The sequence below is a fragment of the Corvus kubaryi genome, unplaced genomic scaffold, assembly GCF_017639235.1.
Source record: "Corvus kubaryi isolate FWS band 111438036 unplaced genomic scaffold, C.kubaryi_AGA036_p1.0 37387, whole genome shotgun sequence".
Taxonomy (NCBI): domain Eukaryota; kingdom Metazoa; phylum Chordata; class Aves; order Passeriformes; family Corvidae; genus Corvus; species Corvus kubaryi.
This window is the reverse complement of record NW_024581129.1, coordinates 7,587,639-7,607,861: the sequence shown is the minus strand read 5'-3', so window position 1 is coordinate 7,607,861 and position 20,223 is coordinate 7,587,639. Positions and strand designations below refer to the sequence as shown.

Genomic DNA, 20,223 nt, shown 5'->3' with positions numbered 1-20,223 from the left:
ATCAAGGTACTTAGAGGGAGGGTTCCCAGGTGGTTCCACTCTGCCTTGGAGGTGCCTGGTACAAATGTGTCCCAGCTGTGATTCACCCTGACTGTACTCAAGCTGTTAATTTCCTCTCTGAGGTCTTTTTTCCTCTATTTCTTGCAGGAAAGAAGGAAATCCCTAAATCATCTGAGGTTTGGAATGTAACCTGGGATCTTCAGGGACACCGTTTCCCGGTCTATGTTAGAGGATGGAAGTGGTACCCGTGGAGCAGGAGCAGCCACGGCTGCATTCCCTGCACTGCTCCCAGCTGCTGCCCCAGTTGTTATTTCCTTTCCAAGGACAGGCTTTCCTGTGAGGATGAGCCCATGGTCAGGGCTGACGCAGGAATTCTGTGCTCAAAGGAGAGCACCCGGCCAGCACTGGCTGTGGGCAGGAATTACCTCATGTCTGCAAAAAAGTTACCAGAGCCCAGGAAAACAGGGGTGTGCAGGGAATGGCGTGTGTGTTGTGTGGGATGTGGTGAATGGAGGCTCTGGGACATCATTCTCTGGTGGTTTATGGGCTCAGCCCGGGCAGTGGGAGCTGTAACAGCCATGGTGGGCTGATCCCTGGGGTTGGTGGATGGGCCAGGGGGCTGGAGAAACATCAGGAGGGGTTTGAGCACTTCAAACGGAATCTCAGGACGAGTCAGGTTGCATGGGACCATTGGAGGTCACCAATCCACCCGCCCTGCTCCCTGGAGTGCATCCCTCAGGATCCTGTGCAGATGTTTCAGTGTCTCCAGGGAAGGAGATGCACGTGCCCAGCAAGGGACACTGTGGGTAACTCTACACGGAGCTGTTCCAGCCTCTGGGGAGCACCCAGGGCTCGAGCAGGCTGCTGTGAACCAGCTAAACCACAACACCTCATGGGAGCTGCTCCCTATCCATCTGCTCCAAGTGTCACGGGAGATAAATTGCCCCTGGACATAAACTCAACCTCAGCCAAGAATTCCTTTTCAGAGGGAAACAATTCACTGGCTCATACGTTCACTAAATGTTTTCTTCTGAAGGCTGGAGTTAAAAATCCATACTATTTTAAGAATTTGCTGCTCATTTTGATCCTTCCAGCCTGGATGCTGCAGCACAGGAAGGTCCTCCAGGCAGTGATTCCATACCAGTCCCAGCCCAGCCAGGTGAGACCCTGCAGGTGTCAGGGACCAATATTAACAAGTGCAAAGTGCCAGATGCAGGATTCCTCACAACATCACCAGCAGCAATTCTGGACAGAAGACAGAGCTCTGTGCACTCAGGAGGCAGAAGGCAGTAGCTTTATTTTGGGAATAGCACATAGGCATTGGGTAGAGACTGAACTGTGAATATACATCATCCCATTATCAAATCATATCGCCAGAAGTTCTGGCTCTTTGAAAATATTCACATAAAAATACCAAAGGGATTGGAGTTCTAACTATTTCAGAAAGTTACAACATGTAGCAAAATCTATGTACAGCATCTTCTGTCAGGACAGTTTCAAAACAACCTCCGGTGTTTTAAATATTGGATATGTTTTAAAAAAAAGAAAAAAATCAACAGAATGCAGTGTGCAACATCCAAAAGGGAAAGAGGAGCAGAGGGAGCGTGGTCCTGTCCTGGACCTCTGGGAACATAAGGCTACCCACTACCTGGCACTTAAAGCTGTATAAACGGAGAACACTTGTGAAAATATACTTCACTTTCTACAGCAGGGTTTAAAAAAATACCAAAACCCGGAGATTTGAGGGTTGTAAGGTCTCCCATAAATAATGCACCGGTTGGTGATTGTGTCCTTGAGCGGAGGCTGCAGGACGAGCCCTTGCTCTGGCATTGGGTGGAGGGGTGACCTACACTGCGTTTGCTGCGGGGCTTCCACGGGCAGGATGTGGGAGCAGGCCGGGTTTGGAAGGCAATGGATGCGTTTTGCATGGAGGAAATGCTCACAAAGTCACGCACTGTGGGTCTGCTGCTGGGAGCTCACGGGCGCCGTGGCCCCCGCAGGCGCATGCACTGGCCATGGAATGCTGTCCCTCCATCCCAGGAGCAGCACAGGGGAATCCAGGCAGCTGAGAGACAGCCAGGCCTTGGGGAGAGAGGGACGTGCGCGTCGGGAGGTGGGTGTGCACGCTGGGAAGTGGATGTGCACACATCAGTACCTGGGATATTCACCATGCAAACCAGTCCTACAGTAAAGGGACTCTCAGGATTCCCGACTGGAGCAGGGCAGGGGATGCGTTTCCCACTGTCTCTGCTGTGCCTCAGAGCAGCACTCGGGGCTGCAAGAGGACTCCTGCTCATTTTTAGGCTCTCAGGGGTTCTGTGCTTTCCAAGGAGGCATCAAAATGCTCAGGGCTTCTGTCTGCTGGCGAGTTCCAATAACTTCGTGCTGACGGTGTTACACTCTTGGGAGAGTTTCAAGATCCGTCAGCCTCTGGCACAGCTTTAAGCAAAGCTGATGGCCAGGAAGGACCCGTGAGCTGGGTAGGTCAGACCGGATCCGTCCTTGGGACCACATGGACATGCAGAAGGGTTCTGCAAGGTCCTATTGACTGGCAATGGAGGGGGATTGAAGCTTCCGGGCCACCTCCAGTGATCTCTGCTCCAGTGTTACAGTCTGGTCAGGTGTGGCTCCAGCCCCACGTGCTCTGCCCCAGGGTGGAAGGGCTTGGAGAGGGACGGGAGGGGACTCAGCTCCTCAGGGTGCCAGAGGAGCAGGCGCTGGTGGCCACCCTCCTGCTCATCCCCCCGTGCTCCCTTCCCGGCTGACCTGCTCTGGCTTGCCTGGGACTCCGTGGCCGGGCTCTTACCCCGGCCCCAAGGCTGGCTGGGCAGAGCCCCCCACGCTCAGGCAGTGGCCCTTGGGGGTGTGGGGAAGGTCTCCAGTGGGTGCCAGTGCCTGTTACAGGTGCTTGGGAAACATGGGACAGTGGGGTTTTACCAGATGGGTGCGAAACCCTTGGCTCAGTGATCTGCTGGAAATGGAGGGTGCTAAGGAAGCTCTGTCAGGACCAGTGCAGGGTTTATCTTCATGTCACCCTCACGTCATCCTCTGTCACCTGGGGTGCCTTCTCAGTGTCCACCTGCCCCGACCCCTCTGTCCGTGACTCTGCTGGGTGGTAGCAGGTGGCAGCAGCATATTTACAACCAGACTGGACAGGAGCAAATTGCACTTTGTTGGCAATGAATTGTTGCACCTCAGGTGGCCGCAGGCCGTCACCAGGCGAGGGGGGAGGTCATCCTGGGGCTGCGCTGGCTCTCGCCCACCTGCACGTCACTGAGAGCCCGCTGTGGGACAGAAAGGGCAGCGCTGAGCGTGGGGCTGCTGTGGCAAGAGAAAGTTCAGGGTCCTGGCCACAGAGTGCCCAGAGAAGCTGTGGCTGTCCCACCCCTGAAAGTGTCCAAGGCCAGGCTGGACAGGGCTTGGAGCACCCTGGGATAGTGGAAGGTGTCCCTGCCATGGCAAGGGGTGGAATATGGGATCATCTTTAAGATCCTTTCCAACCCAAACCATTCCAGGATTCTATGAACAACTGCATTACTCTCCCGTGGGGCTTGTGCTTGAGGCCTCCCTCAGTGTCCCATCCTGGGTGGCCAATTCGTATGTTAGAAAAATTGCACCTTATCAGCATTAGAAAAATTGCCTCCTACTCAGGCACAGCTGCTCCATCCCGGTCCCACCACTCACACACAAATAAAACACCTCACTGACACCTCACAGGAGATCCCTGGCTGGCTTTGAAGGGTTCAACTCACCTCAAACTTGCTCATGAATTCTGCAAAAATGCCAAAGAAGGCTTCAGAAGTTGTCATTTTTGAGTCTTCCCCAAAGAAGGACAACACCTTGCTGAACTCCTCCATGGCCTTGTGCTGCAGGTCGTCCAGGGAGCGCATGGCAGGCTGGGCACTCTCCAGGAAGGACTGTGGGAATTGGCTTAAGGACAAAGAGCTGCTCCATGGGTCTGGTAGGGATCAGAATCCCTTATCAATCTCTTATCAAATGGCTGGGTTCCAGCCCAGCTGGCAGCAGGGAGCTGCAGCACAGGCACGTGTGTAGGTGCTGGCAGGCTCAGCTGTCCCTGACAGCACAGGTCTCAAGAACAGATGTCCCAGCACATTCCCTGGCCCGTGGCACTGGGGCTGTGCCACACAGAGGCAGCTGGGCCGGGGGGCACCACCAAATCTGCTTCCCATCCTGGCTGAGAGCAAGGGGGTTTTCCCAGCAGTGCTGAGACAGTGCCAGACACAGCCCTGGCTTTTCAGGGAGCCACAAAGGCACTGACATGGATTTACTCGAGGGCAGTCAGTGCTGGGGGGATTTGCCCCTCTCACAGAAGGATACAGTCATGACAATCGCAAACCTGTCCTCGGCGGTGGCTGGCATGGTGTGACAGGCCTTCTGGATGTCACTCACCGTGGTGTGCAGGTCCTTCAGGTCAGCTGTCAGTGTCCTCTGGTTCACTGCAGGAGAAGAGCGGGGTCAGCAGGGCTGGGAGATGGAGGTCTGGGTTTGTTCCCATGGCACAGAGAGAGGCAGGAGTGTGGCCATGGGTCAGGGGGTCAGTCTGTCTGTCTGCACAGATCTGCACCAATGTCCTGCTGTCCAGGTAGGGTGCACAACCAGACCATCCTGCCAGGACCAGCAGGTTACCAGGAGCTCTTGGTGCTCACACCTAGAGATGCCAAGAGTGTCAAAAGGAGCCTGGAACATGTGAGGACAAGGAGCACAGAGGACTCATGGTGATGGACACACAGGTGCCTGGGAGGGGACAGGAGGGACATCAGGATGAGGGGGGACACAATGGGAGGAGTTTGGGCAGCTGGGAGCCTCCAGTGACAGAAGGGTTGTGTAAGAGTTAGGCCAGATACAAATTCCAGCTGGGAAAGGTCCAGGTCCAGACCTTCCTCAAGTGGAAATTTACAGCTCCAGGCCTGAATTTGTTCCTTTATTTATTCACTGTAGCACTAATTCCCAAGGGAATTGCTCACAAACAGCAGTGATGGTGTGCAAGGGGAATGCAGCTCGTGCTTTGTAGAGATTCAATGCAACATTTAAAATCACAGAATCATGGAATCATTTAGGTTGGAAAAGCCCTCTAAAGTCATGCAGTCCAACTGTGTTCCCCAGCACTGCCAAAGCCACCACAAATCCAAGCACTGTCCCCAAGTACCACATCCACACAGCTTTTAAATCCCTGAAGGGATGGGGACTCCACCCCTGCCCTGGGCAGCTGTGCCAGGGCTGGGCAGCCCTTTCCAGGAGGAATTTCCCCAATATCCAACCTGAACCTCCCCTGGCCCAGCCTGAGGCTGTTCCCTCTGCTCCTGTCCCTGTTCCCTGGGAGCAGAGCCCAACTCCCCCCCCCGGCTGCCCCCTCCTGTCAGGGACTTGTGCAGAGCCACAAGGTCCCCCCTGAGCCTCCTTTGCTCTCGGCTGAGCCCCTTTCCCAGCTCCCTCAGCCGCTCCTGGTGCTCCAGCCCCTTCCCCAGCCCTGTTCCCTTCCCTGGACCTGCTCCAGCCCCTCGGTGTCCTCCTTGTTGTCAGGGGCCCAGAGCTGCCCCCAGGACTTGGAGGTGCCCCAGCAGTGCCAGCACAGGGACAGGCACTGCCCCAGTCCTGTGTCACACCTGACCAGCCTCTTGTGACACCACCAGCAGTGGATGGAGAACAACTCCAGCATGTGTGTGACTGGTTTTTATTGCAGAAAATGGAGCTGTAGGGTCCTTATTCAACGTGACACAGCTGTGACTCAACTGTGACCCCTCCCCGAGTTGCTGCACCCTCTGCCCCACAGGTGACAGTGGCAGCACAGTGTTGGCACCTGCACACCTGGATGGAGGCTGGGGCAGACTTCCTGGCGCTTCCATTCCTGTGCCTCCTTTGCACTTCCAAGATGCCTCTGAACTTGGGAATCATGGCTTCAAGTCAGAAAGGAATACCAGGGGAGGGGACAGAGCCTTGTCTAGGTGCTGCCAAGTGCAGCAGCGTGGGATGGGTGGCACCTCCCTGTCACTGAGCTCATCCCTTCCTAACACTCAGGACCATTCCTCACTTGTTCTGGCTCCCATCCCGCTCCTGCCAAGGCTACGCAGCTCCTGGCTGACCCCAGACTCAAACCAAACCCAGAGGCAGTGCAAGGACACAAAGGGCTTGCAGCTCCTTCTGATCCTTTACCTTTGGCAGCGAGCGGCACTGTCGGAAGATCCTTGGCAAAGCCCAGGAGCTCTGGGAAGTGTTGGCTGAGGGATTTGGCAAGAATGTGCAGGAAGGTGGATTTCCCATCGACAGTCTTGGTCGTGTTCAGCTGCAGCCAAGCAGAACAAGTGAGGATGCCCCTGCAGAGGGAGTGGGGCTCACACACACTTGGGGTCAGTCACTCCCAGCTCAGTCCCACGCTCCCGTGGTTAATGGTTAAACTGGACATTTAATGTTTACACACCATGCGTGCCCAGATTAGCGGTGTGGAGATGCCCCTCCTGCAGGGCAGGGCTGTCCCCCTGTCCCCACCCCTCAGGAGTCCCACTGCAGCCCCTGTGGGATGAGGACCTTCTCCCACCCACACCTGGGCCCTGGCGAGCCTTCCCTGGCAGGATTCCCCAGCACACTGAAGCACCAGACCCACAGCAGGGTCTCTCTGCAGTCCCCCCTGCTATGGATCAATTCAGCCCCTCCACAGTCCCCTCGCTGGCACCCCGGGGTCTCTTAGGAGGACAGCTTTGCTGGACACAAGGAGCTCCCAGTCTCAGTGTCCTCTGCACAGAACAAGCCTGGCTCTCCCTACCTCGGTGAGGAAGTTGATTTTAAAGCCCGTTGTTTTGCTGGTCTTGGGCTGCCCGTTGTTCAGGTAGTTTCCCATGGCCAGCACAAACTGCAAAGAGGAAACCAGGGGAGTGAGGGGCTGGTGACCTCCTGCACCTGTATCCTCCCACCTCCCAGCTCCTGGGACTCTGAATTTCTGTTAACCACCCATTAATGTGCAGGCAAATATCGCCCCCAAGGAGTTGTTGTGGGGGTCACTGGCCAGGAGCTACTAAGGAGTTTCATCACTCATCTGGAAATGCCTTTGAGCACACGGTGACCTCATTTATCCCACCTGCCTTTTTTTAAAGCAAAACCAAATGAATTAACAACAATTTGGGACAGCTCAGCTCAGGAGGGTCATGGAGGAATTGCAGTGGAATTTGTTCTCTCTGCCAGGCACAGCCCATGCCAGGATCCCAAAAACCCCCCCTCAGGGGGACAGGCAGTATGGGGTGCACAGGGACCAGCCTGGAATGCGGCCCAAATGTGGGACACACCCATGGGTGCTCCTTTGGAATGCTGAGGGCCATTGGTGACTGTTACAAGAAGGAGGGACGGCTCTGACCTCCAGGATCTTTGCCAGCTTCTTGCTGCTTTTCAGCTCTAGGGAGGCCTTGCAAATGCACTCATAGCTGGCTTTGATCTCCTCGGTCTTCTCCTGCAGGGTGGTCTTGAAGTGCAGACTGCGCAGGCGGATCTTGTACTCGGGTACCGACAGCATCTGGGGCAAAAGGAGGGCAGGATCATCATCCCATCAGCCACACTCCCTCCTACACGGGGCTCTTCCTGGCTTGTTGCCCTGGACATGGAAGCAGGACGTACAGGTGGCACATGGAGTGGCTGGGCTGGTTTGCTGCCACGGGATGGGGACTTCCACACCAACATCCACAGGTGACTTTGTCAATAGAAAGTAAATCAGAGTTGGGCAAAGTCACAGTCATCAAGGAGCAAACGTGGTGGTGGCTCTGCAGTTCTAAAGCAGCCACTGGGAGCTGCCAGACCCCTCCGGCATCAACCAAGCACCAGCCCCACAGTCCCAGTGCCACCAGCTCCTCCCACCCCCCAGGTGTGAGTACCCTGCTGGCAGGGGACAAGGGGACACGGCACACACAGCCCCACTCGCAGAGCACGGCCCTGCCCGGCACCTGCAGCACGAACTGGTCGGGCTCGCTCAGCTTGCCGGGGTTCTCCTTGTAGCTCTGGAAGCGCTGCACCTCCTCCCCATCCGGGGCATAGAGCAGGAGCTGCTTGATGTGGGACGGCTCCAGGCGGTCCGTCTCCATCGTCATCAGGATCTGGCGCAGCTCGATGTGCGACAGCTTCAGGTGGGCAATCAGGATGGCTGGGGGGAGGGAGGCATGTCACTGTCACCCAGGGGGAAAGGAGGGGACCTCGGGGGTGTGGCAGTGCCGGGGACACACTGCCCAGCAGGACCAGGACATCAACCTCCCCACGGAGTGAGACTCCTGCATGGGCTCATGCAGGCACAGCCCTGCAGAGGAAGGGCTTTCCACTCTCTGGGACCCTGCAGAGGCTGCATGAGGACCCCATGAGTGGATCTGGTCCTGCAGCGCCCCAGAGCACTGTGTGCACCTCACCCACACACCAGGCTGGGCCGCCCTGGGAACCAGCCCCACTCCCTCATCCCCCACAGCCAGGGAGGGATCCCTGGCAGGGTCCCACCACGCCCTTCCACCCTCCTTCCTACCAGAAGCACATACTGGAGAAGCAGCACTGCCCCTCCACTGCCCCACTTCACCCCATGGGGCCCTGCGGGCTCTGCCCCTCCCCAGGACAATGAGGCACATTCCATCTCCAACCTTTCCCAGAAAGTTCCCTCTTTCCCCCTGCCTGGGGCTGAACCCAGTCTGAGGGAGCTCCAGGCTGCAGGAAAAGCCCATCCCAGCTGAGCTGTGCTCATGGGATCATGCCCATGGGATTGAGCTTGTGTTCCTTCCCTTTACCTTTCCAGTTCTCTACATCCCACCTGTGGGCCCCTTTTGGGGGTACCTTCACCGTGAACTTTACTCACATGTGTTGTAGGCCTTTTTGTGGGACAAAATTTCAACCACGTCTTTCTTTTTAAAGTTTTCAGGCATGAGAGTTGGCTCTGGAAGAGAAACTGAAAGATTTAATCATGGGTAAGGACAGGCTCAGGCGGCTCCAGTGGGAAGAAAACTCTCCTGCAAACAGTGAAACCATGAATGAAAAGGGAGGAGAACGGGTGCTTTGCACACAGCAATGGCTCCAGGAATCCTTGAATTCTGCAATTCAAAGATCTCCCCAATGGAGGACTCAGCTGGAGCTGAAAAAGGTAAAACGAGAGGTGAAACACACAGAAAATCCCTGACTGCTCAGAAACATCCTAAAAACAGTGTCCCCTGAGATGAGTCCCATTTCATCCCACTGCCAGCTGGGCATCGTGGCCCTTGCAGGAGAGCTCAGACATCCCACTTTTTTTACTGGAATGCCTCCCACCAGGATCACCACCACTCCACAACCCAGTCTGGACCCCGCCCTGGGTTTGTGGCACCCAAAAACTCTGGTGGGTGGAGATCCCAGTGGGTCTGTGGGAGACCCCAGTTCAAGAGTGATGGGGGCTGCACAGGCACAGAGCTCCAGACCCCATCACAGCTCTTGGGGGACATCCACTGATTATTTATATACAAAGTGCTGCTTGCTTGTGATGATTTCTTTGGACACAGGAATGTTTTCCTGGCTTTTTCAGCGTTTCCAGAGTTCTCAAACACTGGAGCTGCAATTGGTGAAAGCCTCCAGCCGGGTTTCAGTGCCCAATGAAATGTGGAGAGAAAACAGACCATGGCAACAGAGATAATTTAAGGGAGATAGTGAAATCATCTCCACCTTAATGATCCACTGTGCCACCAGCCACAAAATCCTGAGGATGAGCAAATTCATGCCACAGGTGATGTCACAGACAGGCAGTGCCTTGCTGCCCATCAAGCCCCAGTTCCTCCCAGTTCCTCCCAGCCGGTACCGCTCTCTGCTGGTACCAGGACCTATTTTGGGGCTCAGTACTTACTCGTGGGCTTCTGAGTCCCAAAGTGCAGCTCCAGGTCGAGGTATTTGACCATATCACTCAGCTTGTCGTAATCTGAGTCTTCCCCGAGCTGTGGGGGAGGAGGAGTCAGGAGCTGTGCTGGCACAGGGACAGTCTGACAGTGCCCACCTGTGCTGGCACACTCCCTGTCCCCCACACTAAGCTCCGTGTCCCCAGAAGAAACCAGGACAGGCTAGTGGCACCGTCCTGTGACTGGGGGCTCGGCCACTGCCCTGCAGATTCACTCAGCTCCTGACACAGCTGAAATCCTACAGAGCATCTCTGTCTTCACTTGCTCCTCGGACATGATTCCTTTACTGAAGGATAAAATGGGAATTCCAGGAGCTTCAGGAATTTTTCTGCACACAGAAAAATCACTGTGAAGAAGTATCTTCCTTCCTGGAGGGCTGGGGAGAGGGACCTACAAGATTTCAAGTGCCTGCGGGACTGGAAGATGATCCCACAGCTCCCCTCTGGCTGCTCAGGTCACAGGGAATATGGCATGTCCTGAACATCGGGAGAGACACAGAGGCTGCGAGTTAAACCCCAGGAAGGGCCTGAATCCACCTCCAGAGTTCTGCACCACTTCATGTCCACAATGGCAAAGATTGTCACGTCTTGTCTCACCCCTCAGCTCTGCTGTCCTCTCCAGTGTCCTGCCCTGCCTGGGGCTCTCCCATCACTCTGCTCCAACCATCCTCATCCTTTCCCACTGATAAAACCCCCCACAGCTGCACAACACATCTGGAGGCAGCTCCTGGCTGCGTCAGGGCAGGGAAGTGCTCCCCAGGACGCTGTAGCTGAAACCAGCAACTCAGAGGCTTTCCAGGGCCTCTCCCCACCCCAGCAGTTTGGTCCAAACAACTGCAAGGATGAAACAAAGCCCTCCAGAGCCTTGGCACAGGTCGCTGCTCCCCAGGGCACGGTTGGGACCCCCATCCCTCACCCCACTCCCTACTCCCGGGCCATACCTGCCCCCAGATGGTCCCCTCCGAGTTCTCCACCTGCTCCCAGCGCAGCCTCTTGACGCTCATGTGGTTGGACTCACTCCTGCGGTGCAGCAGCCCCCGGTGCAGGGGGGGAGCGCAGGGCACCGGGGGCGGCGGGGGCGGCGGCGGTGGGGGCGGGATGGGGTGCAGGTGACTGACCAGGGACTTGGGGGCCGGCGCCGCGCTGCCCTTTGTGGCCTCTGCCTTGGTGGGGCCGGTCTGGGGGTCGTGGAACTGCAGGGGGGGCGGTGGGGGTGGGGGGCTGAGCGGAGGAGGGGGGATGTGGTCTGAGAGCGTGGAGTAGGTCAGGGAGCTGCCCTCGTCACTGCTGCTGATGTACTCGCTGCTGCTGACATCGTTGGTGACGTAGCTGCCCTGGTCATCCTGGAAACTCATCTGGGTGGAGACAGAGCAGAGGCTGAAGGTGGCACCTCGCCCTCCACCTACCATCCCCCATCCACACCACCCCTCCCTGCCACCTGCAGAGCCCCAGGATTCGTCCCCTGAGGCTGCACGACGGCGGCTCCATGCCCAGGGCACCAAAAATGCCAAAGATGGTATTCTGAGTGCCCCATGCCATGCTCACCTCCTCGTAGTCATTCTCAGGGGTGAGGAAATCATCCACGATGGTGACCCGGTGTCCCAGCTGCTCGCTGAGGGCGTCCAGGAACCGATCGGTGTCGCGGCTGCGCGGGGGCCTGGAGAAGGTGAAGAGCTTCTTCCGTCGCGCCAGGGGCGAGTACTCGCGGTGCTTGGGCGACGGGGCCGGGCTGCTGTCCAGGCTGACGTAGGGGTTGGACTCGGTGCTGCACGGGGAGGCCACGCTGCTGTGCAGGCGGTAGTAGCACTGCTGGGATGCCAGCGGCTCACTCGGCCACGCCAGCCCTGGCCCTGGCTTACGGCCACCTGCGGGACAGAGCCAAGGGGTCCTGCATGGGGGTCCTGCAGCCCCCAGGCACGGGAGGCAACGAGCCCAAGGAGAGGAGTGGAGAAGAAAGGGAGAGGAGAGCTCCCTGGGCAGTGCCTGCACTGCACAGCAGCACACTGTGACCCCATGGGATTCACCATCCCACACACTCCACTGCCGCCCTGCAGCTGAAGCTCTGCAGAGCCAGCACTGCGCTCACACGTGGCAATGTCACTGCTTCCTTATAAAATGGCACCAAGAGGACGTTGTCTTCTCCTCCGCCTGCCTGGCCAGCACCACCCACCATCACCTGGGGTCCCCCCAGGAGGTACCTGCAGCGTGTGGCAGCTCTGGGGCTGGGGGTGATGTCCTGTGCAGGGCAGCATTTCCCATCTTGCCAGCAAAGCTGCCGATCAGGCGGTTCTCCAGCTCTGCGTAGACAGCCGACATCTGGGAAAGGATGGAGAGCTGCAGCCATGCCCAGATCGAGACGGGGCTTGTGAACCCCCAGACACCTGCCATGTCCTGGGGACAGGACAGTCCCCACAGACCAGGCTGCCCAGAGAAGCTGTGGCTGCCCCTGGATCCCTGGAAGTGTCCCAGGCCAGGCTGGAAAGTTGAAGCAACCTGGGATAGTGGAAGGTGTCCCTGCCCATGGCAGGGGTGGGACTGGTTGGGCTTTAAGATCCTTCCAACCCAAACCATTCTGGGATTCTCTGACCCACCAGTCCCTGTCTCTCACTCTTTAAAGGGGGGCTTCACCGAGCCGAGGCTACTCTGCCTTGTCTGAGCCCCCCCAAGAGCCTTTCACTGATGAGGCTGCAGGAAGACACTGGCAGACACCAGCCTCATTAAAGGTGACTAATTGCCCAGGGAGGTGACCTCTGAGAGGGGCTCCGAGACAGGGACACTCAGCCAGCTGCAGGTATTCACCCACATCCTTCCACATTCCCTTTTTCCTGCTGCCCTGTGTTCACAGAAAGGAACCAAACTGCTGACCCTTCGTGGACACAACAGCCCACACACGTGGGCAAAGCCCTGCCAGAGGTGTCCCCCGCCCAGTCACACCATTTTGGGGTTGGGTGTCTCCGGAAGGGATGTGCCATCACCAGCCTGTCTCTCTCCAGGGATCAGGCGAACGGGGACCTCCACAGTGTCACTGCCTGCGGGAGGAAGAGACAAACCAGTCACTCCTCTGCCTGTGCCCCCAGCTCCCGACAGCCCTGACCCACCAAGGGCCCCCTGGCTCTTCCTGGGACCTGGAGTGACCTCCCTGCCCCAGCTCCTGGCTCTGGGGGTCCCGAGGGAGCAGTGCAAGGTGGGTTTAAGGTCAGCACGACAGTTCCAGGCTGCTCTGCTCTTCCCTCAGGGCAGATGAGGACAGGGCTGCTCCCCACAGCTGGCCAACATCTGCCCAGACACGGCTCCCCTCCAGCACACACAGCTGTCGGCTGCTCTCCATGCGCTAATCCCCACCAGAAAAGCTCCTCAGAGCCAGGCTAGAGGATCTTCCCCTGGGAACTGTCTCAGATCCCCCTGACAGCTGAGGAACACCACATGCCCAGGAGGTCCTTAGCAAGGTCATGGGGAGGTCGTGGTGAGGAGCACAGGTCAAGGGCTTTTCACTGTCAGCCGGGAGCAATGGGAACAGGCAGGGTGCCAGGTCCCCTGAAGGGAGGGAGGGCTTGTGCCACGAATGGGGCTCATCAAGAGTCTCAAAGTGGCCCTGAATCATGATCTCCCTCCTCACATGGATTTCACAAATGTGGTTTTCCCAGTGAATTTGATGGAGTCTGACAATGTTCAGAGGGAAGCCATCAGTTTTGCCCCCCAGAAGGGAGGCCCAGACCAGCAGGACCAGTTCACATCTGAGTAATGGAAGGGATTGGAAACAACATTCAGCCTTAGATCAAGTGGCCTCTTATTGAATTGGTTGTTTCATTGTGGAATCGCTGTCCCTGGAGGTGTCCAAGGAACAACTGGACGTGGCACTCACTGCTCTGGGCTGGTGACAAGGTGGGGATCAGTCACAGGTTGGACTCAATGGAGGGTTTTTCCAACCTGAATGATTCTGTGATTCTGTTTCTGAAAACATGGATTTCCAGCTGATGCCTCAGTGCTGGCTCTACTCTGACCTCCGCCTTTGCCTTCATCTTTTCCCATCATTCATGCTTAGGAGTAAGTCAGGAATTTGGCTTGGGGCAGAGCAGGACACTGCAGGCACAACCCCTAGGTCCAGCTCCCTCGCCCCCAGACCCCAATCACCCACCTGCTGCCCCCTCCTCAGGGCGGGGGGTCCGGAGGCTGCCCCGGCACAGGGAGGCCCCTCGGACGGAACTGCGGTACCGATCCTCGGCCTCTGCCTCAGCTGCAGCAGGAAACAGCTCCTGTGAGGCACAGCTGGACCCCACAGCTCCCCATCCCTCCTCACCCTGGCACAGGTACCCCCAGGGCTCCCCAGGGCCCCCCAGATGCATTGGACTCACAGCAGCTGCCATTCCCAGGTAGCCGCTTGCTCCATCCCCAGAGAGCTGAGCAGGTTCCAGGTGCTCCTGCCAGCACAGGGCAGGGGTGGATGCACAGAGATGGGACATCCAATCGATTTTTCCAGCAGGATTGGCATCCACCAGCTCATGGCCCACATGAAACTCCAGCCCTGAGCTGGGCTGGTCCCAGTAAACCCTTCCTACCCTCAAGGGAAAAGAAGGAAATGGGGCCAGCCCTGGAATACTGCCTGGAAGGACCACATGGTCCATGCATTGTCCATGTGCAGCTCAGTGTGGCAGCTCAGAGAGGCTCAGGCTCACAGCAGGATGAAGGCACTGGAGAATCCATCTCTGAGGTCCCGACAGATCAGCACTGGGACATGGGAGATCACCTGAGTTTGGAAGCCCAGGGGAAGGACCAGCCCAAACCCAGAGATCTCTGGCCATGGTGCTTCCAGGCACAGACGCACAGAATGGACCAGAACAACCAGAACTGCTCATGCTCCAAGACTGCCCTGTTCACCTGAGACACTGAGAGGAGCCAGGGACAGCCTAGAGCTGGGAACAACAGCCTGGGACAGGGAGATTTGCTCCCGTGCTTCCCTCCTCCCCTGGCTGGGGACACCTGCTCTGCATTCCTGGAATGCAGCTGCAAACTTCTTAGATTATACACTAATTGTAGGGCATAAATTCTTGGGAATCCACAGCCGATGGCTGAGCCGTGATTCTGCACACACAAAGCAGAGGTGACTGAGTGCAAATCCAGTGAGCAGATCCAGTGCTCATGAAGCACAGGATTCCATGCACAGCAGGAAGGATTTGTGCCAGGACTTGGAGCTGTTTCTGTTTTCTGCTAAAATCACCGTGTCCCTCCAAAAGCCTCTCTTCAAGCAACACTTCTTTTACCTTTGCTGAGTCTAAAATTACCACATCAATGTGAATAGCTGAGAATAGCAAAATTTGGAAGCAATTAAGAGCCCAAACACACAGATTAGGGAATTTCACTCCAAATTTGCTCTCCCCAATCCACTGCTGGCTTTGTGCTGCCACAGAACCAGGTGAGGGTGATGGTGAGGGGACAGAGGGACCAGGGAGAAGGGGGATCACCAACTGCCTTTGTGCCTTTTTGGGAGAGCAGCACCACACTCCCCACCTCTTCCAGCCATGAATGTTTCTGTGACATCCCAAGGGACGCTGTGTCACCCTTATTTTACCTCTCTGGTCTGAATGCTTAAATGCCCTTCAACCAGCTGTTCCCTTCCTGGACTTCCTCACCTCTAATGACCTGAGCAGCTTCCAAAAGTCTTTGCTCCCAGAGTCACCCTCTCAGGTACCATCTCTCCTCTCAATGCAGAGTTTCATTCCAAAACTACACCAGCACAATGGACTGAGCTCCCAGCACCCATCAGGACACGATGTGTCCGTCCTGGAGCATGAGGACTTTCCTCTCACCTGCCAAGGCCTTGTACCCCAGAAACCTGTCAATCTTTTGCTGGCAGTGCTCCTGCTCCTCGTAGGTCAGCAGCTGGTAGATAAACTGCCAGAGGACTTGCTTGGCCGGTGTGTCCAGCACCGGGTACACATCCACAATGAGAGTGTCAATGTTCCTGCAAAACAGGAGGAGAGGCCTGGGCAGTGAGCGCAATCCCTACAGCACAGCCCCTCCTCTCCGCTTCCCAGGGCTCTGCTGCTTCCCAGCCTCGGCTTTGCTTCACTGCAGAGGCGCAGGGGTTAACAACCACGTGGACGTGGCACTTGGGGACACGGTCAGTGGTGGCCTCAGCAGTGCTGGGGGAATGGTTGGACTCAATGGTCTCAGAGGGCTTTTGCAACCTAAAGGATTCCATGATTCTGTGAGTAAGAGGGGTGGGGGAGCACCAGGAAGCAGAGAGAAGCCCTGGAAAGGCCTGATTTTCAGCCAGCTGCAGGTAAACGGGCTGAGGGAGAAATGCACCGGTGAGGGTGGCTGGGCTGGCAACTCCTTGGGCCAAAGGCTCCTGATTTTGGTGTGCAGAGGTGGGAATAGCAGGGCTGAGCACCCCAGCCCATGAGGAGAGAACAGCCTGCAACAGGATGAAATTCTGCCCTGGCACAGGGTGCCCAGAGAAGCTGCGGCTGCCCCTGGATCCCTGGCAGTGTCCAAGGCCAGGTTGGACGGGGCTTGGAGCATCCTGGGACAGTGGAAGGTGTCCCTGCCCATGTCAGGGAGTGGAGCAAGATGTTCTTTAAGGCCCCTTCTAACCCAAATCATTCCAGATTCTGTGACAGCCTCTGATAAAACACTGCTGGAAGACCAAGGTCAGACTGCAGGAAACAAGGTCACCAATGAAATCTGGAGTGTGCCAGGGAATCTGTTTGGATCCCTGCACAGGACAGGGGGGATGTGCTCCATGGCAGGATGAGGGCTCTGCCAGCCACAGCCATTCCCCTACTGTGACCAAGGAATGCTGCAGCCAAGATTCTGGGAAGCATGAGGAGACAAGGATGGACCGTGGAGAGATTTCCTGAAAGAGGTGGAACAGGATCTGCGTCTGCCAGGGACAGCCAGGCAGCAAGACAGCCTGAACTGGGGGACCCAGGGATAAGAGGTGATGAAATTAACCTAAAGGAACCAAAAACTAAAGGATCTACTGTGTCCCCAGGCAGGACACCTGGACTGAGATGAGCTCGTGCACAGGGAACACCTGGCTGGGGAACCTGGAGAGCACAGGGAGAGCAGAGCTCCGTGTGACAGCCTCCCTGCCTCTGCCTGACACTGGCCCTGGCACCACTGCAGGCCAGGCCCCAGCGGGAGGAGCGGAGCTGGCACCGAGTTACCGATGTTGGAAGAAGCCCTCCAGCGCCTTGCAGACGGTGAAACGCTCGGGTGGGGTCAGCAGGTGCTCCAGCTGCTGCGTGAACGTCCTTCCTTGGATCTTGATGCTAGAGGGGAGAATCTCTGCAACCCACTGCAGGGAGGTGAGGGCTGAGGAGCTGCTCGGGGACTCAGCAGAGTCAGAGTCTGCAAAAAAAATATTCCATCTTTCCTCGGTTTCTTTTGAGGGCAGTGGAGCAGTTTGAGTGCCACTGGCTGTGTACTTTGAAGTAGGTCAGGTTGGATGGGGTTTGGAACAACCTGGTCTAGAGGAAGGTGTCCCTGCCCAAGGCAGAGGGGTGAAATGAGATCATCTTTAAGGTCCCTTGCAATCCGAACCATTCCAGGCTGCTGTGGCTCTGTGGAGCAGTGGGCTGCTGGGGTTGGTTTTAGTGCACCTGCAAGCGAGTTGGCTTCCCAAGGCTTCTAACATGGGACTGAGGGGAGTCCAGTGCTGCTCCAGGGGGAAGAGCCAGTCCCTAATTCCCAGGTCTGTGCATAATGGAGCAGCACCCCAACAACACAGGGACCCTCCAGCCTCCACAGAGCTTGGGAAGTGCAACAGGGACTGCGCTGTGCCTGGGGGTCCTGCCCCCCACAAAAGGGGTGCTGGTACCCCCCAGTGCCCCAGAAACCCTCAGCTCCCTCAGCTCTCCTCCCCAGCAGCACCATCAATTATTGATTCCCGCAGCAGGATAACAATCCTGCACAGCACAGCCCCCCAGAGCCGCGGGATTTGCGCAGCCACCATGGATGCACGGGGTTGGATTACTGCAGACAACGACACGGCACACACTGCACAGCAAGGACATTGGCAAGGGACACCAAGGACAATCACACAGCAGGATGAGCCCTCCTGGAGAGCAGCCAAGCCTGAGATCCAGCCTGATCCCACAAAGCAAGGGGCCATGTGCCCCGGGGAGAGGAGCATCCCCCCAGGCAGCACCTTAAACCTGCTCAGCCTTTGGAGGTGCTCAGCAATTCCCTCCTACACAGCGAATCAGGGAGCTGGCATGGGGTTTCTGCTCTCCAGACCCTCTTCCCTGCACTCTTACCATTGGAGAAGTTGACGATGCCCTCTTCCACCACCAAGGTGGGCATGGCCCCGCTGCCCTGCAGCATCGACACCACCTTGTCATGGGAGCAGTTCCTGCGGGCACAGGAGAGCCCGGTCAGAGCTGCCCCAGCTCTAGGAGAGCAGTGAGGACACAGAGCTGGCAGCTGCCTTCATTTATCTTGGAAAAGCTTCCTCATGCTGCTCAGAGCCAGCGGGGTTTGGGCCCTGCTGTGATTCCCTGGATTCTCTCCATCTTTGCTTGGTTTTCCCTGTGCTGCACAGGGAGGAGCCTCCCCAGGGAGAGCCTGGGTCATGCCCCATGAGTGGGCTCTCTGCTCTGCTTGCACCATGGAATAACTGTGGGAATGCCTGTGGACACCCTGAGTAGTGTCATGGCACAGGAAGACAGAGTTAAGCTACACCCAGACCCAGAAAATGATTTTTCCTTTAAATGACACAGCGCTGCAGGTCTGTCCTCGCCTGTCCTAATTCTGCACAAAAAGAAAATGCAAGGTGAATATAAAGTGTAATTTTGTAGGTGAAAAAATCTTGGGATGCCCTTGGAGAAGGGTATGGGCCAGGCTGGGACAATGCCTGCCAAAAACACGGCTCAGAGGACAATCCTCAACCTGGTCTCTCTTTTCTGGCTGTGCTGCATCAGCCAACAGTTCGCTGGATCAGCTGAAACGTGAGAACCTGAGGCCTGACAGAAGCAGCATCAGTTTAACCTTTAAATATTCATCAGTCTCTCTTGTCCTGTAGCCTCCTCTAAACCTCTGCTCTTGGTTTTTATGCAGAAAGACCAAGTCGAGGATACAGGGGCTGCTGCTCTGCACTGGCGAGGGGCACAAGTCCCTCTGGTCCCATTGCTTTGGTGCACAAACAACACACAGAAGAATCGACTTTGGGTGCAAATGGGATTCCCACGTGGCTTTAAGCTTATGATCCCATTGTGGGAGTGATTCATGGGCTGGATGGGGCTCTGCTGCTTTCAGAAGCAGAACCTCAGATGTTTAACACATACAGATTAATTCAGAGTGGCTGAAATTGGGGTCTGGGGGTGGGCTGCAGTCAGAACCCGGGTTACATAAACTGTCCTGCACAGAGAATTCAGAGAAGAGGGATGGAGAAAATGCTCCCCTTCGAGCCAGATTTTGTACAGGAGCACTAAAGGAGCTGTCCCCAAAGGGCAAACCCCTCGTGTATGGCAGCACACGGGGACCAGGGCCAGCAGCTCCCGTTTCTCTTGCCCAAGAGTGACCACAGCATGTGCTTGGCCCCTGCCCCTGGGCACACGTGGGCACAGCTCCTACCTCATGTCCAGGCCATTGAGGAACAGGATCCTGTCTCCAGCTTTGAGAGCAGCCTTCTCCGCCGGGCTCCCTAAAGGCACACGGACAAAGGGGCTTCAGCTGCAGCACCTCTGGCTGGAAGGGGGGTCCAGAGACACCCCAGGCAGGGCACCCGCTGCACCTGGTTATCTGGGTGGGCTGGGACTGTTCACCCAGCTGGGTCCAGCACCCAGCCTGCACTGGGAACACTGGTGTCATTTCAGGACGGTCACTGAACACACATTTCCCACTTTTCAAAACAAGGAGTGGATAAAGCCAATCTAAATTGCACCAAAGATGCTCATTATTCCATGGGAAAACCTCCATCACTGAGCCTTGGAAAAGTCCCTTTTGCTCTTTTTTAGCAAACAGCACTTAACGTTTCATGTTCAGACCAGAAATCAGTAAGTTATCCCCTGAATCTTGTGTTCCTACCTGGCAGGACAGACTCGATCCACACCGGCGCATGACCACGGAGCGTGAAGCCAAAGCTCCTGTTGCCTTTATAGACTCGCACTGTTCTGTGGGTGAAAAAGGCAAACAGGCCATCAGAGTCCAAGATCTGGCCCTTGTTTCCTTCCCCAGCCCCTCCACAGCCCTGTTAGCCCAAGTTCTCCTGAATGCTCAAGTCCCCAACGCTCCCAATGTCCCCACAAGGTCCCCTTTGATACCAAAGTGTCATTCAAATGTGGTTTTAAAGTGGAATAGGAGATAAATATATATATTTAAAGAATATATAT

At 56.4% G+C, this 20,223-nt stretch overlaps 1 protein-coding gene across 8 annotated transcripts in view; it reads right to left on the bottom strand.

Annotated features, from left to right (window-relative positions):
• Positions 1-1,272: 1,272 nt before the first annotated feature.
• Positions 1,273-20,223, bottom strand: part of LOC121669017 (Grid2 interacting protein) — a 35,126-nt gene continuing 16,175 nt past the window's right edge. For 3 of the 8 annotated variants that reach the window (XM_042037446.1, XM_042037451.1, XM_042037450.1), the window contains 19 exons: positions 19,919-20,004; positions 19,466-19,535; positions 18,151-18,245; positions 17,059-17,242; positions 15,694-15,848; positions 14,025-14,123; positions 12,824-12,918; positions 12,088-12,205; positions 11,435-11,754; positions 10,831-11,244; positions 9,842-9,929; positions 8,831-8,920; positions 7,944-8,140; positions 7,364-7,519; positions 6,779-6,865; positions 6,172-6,301; positions 4,339-4,457; positions 3,753-3,917; positions 1,273-3,284 (listed from right to left, as the gene is read on the bottom strand). In XM_042037446.1, the coding sequence (XP_041893380.1) occupies positions 3,213-3,284; positions 3,753-3,917; positions 4,339-4,457; positions 6,172-6,301; positions 6,779-6,865; positions 7,364-7,519; positions 7,944-8,140; positions 8,831-8,920; positions 9,842-9,929; positions 10,831-11,244; positions 11,435-11,754; positions 12,088-12,205; positions 12,824-12,918; positions 14,025-14,123; positions 15,694-15,848; positions 17,059-17,242; positions 18,151-18,245; positions 19,466-19,535; positions 19,919-20,004 (2,740 nt within the window). In that variant the 3' untranslated portion in view covers positions 1,273-3,212. The remainder of the gene's footprint in view (positions 3,285-3,752; positions 3,918-4,338; positions 4,458-6,171; positions 6,302-6,778; positions 6,866-7,363; positions 7,520-7,943; positions 8,141-8,830; positions 8,921-9,841; positions 9,930-10,830; positions 11,245-11,434; positions 11,755-12,087; positions 12,206-12,823; positions 12,919-14,024; positions 14,124-15,693; positions 15,849-17,058; positions 17,243-18,150; positions 18,246-19,465; positions 19,536-19,918; positions 20,005-20,223) is intronic. The other 5 variants (XM_042037447.1, XM_042037452.1, XM_042037453.1 and 2 more) reach the window with 3 other exon arrangements.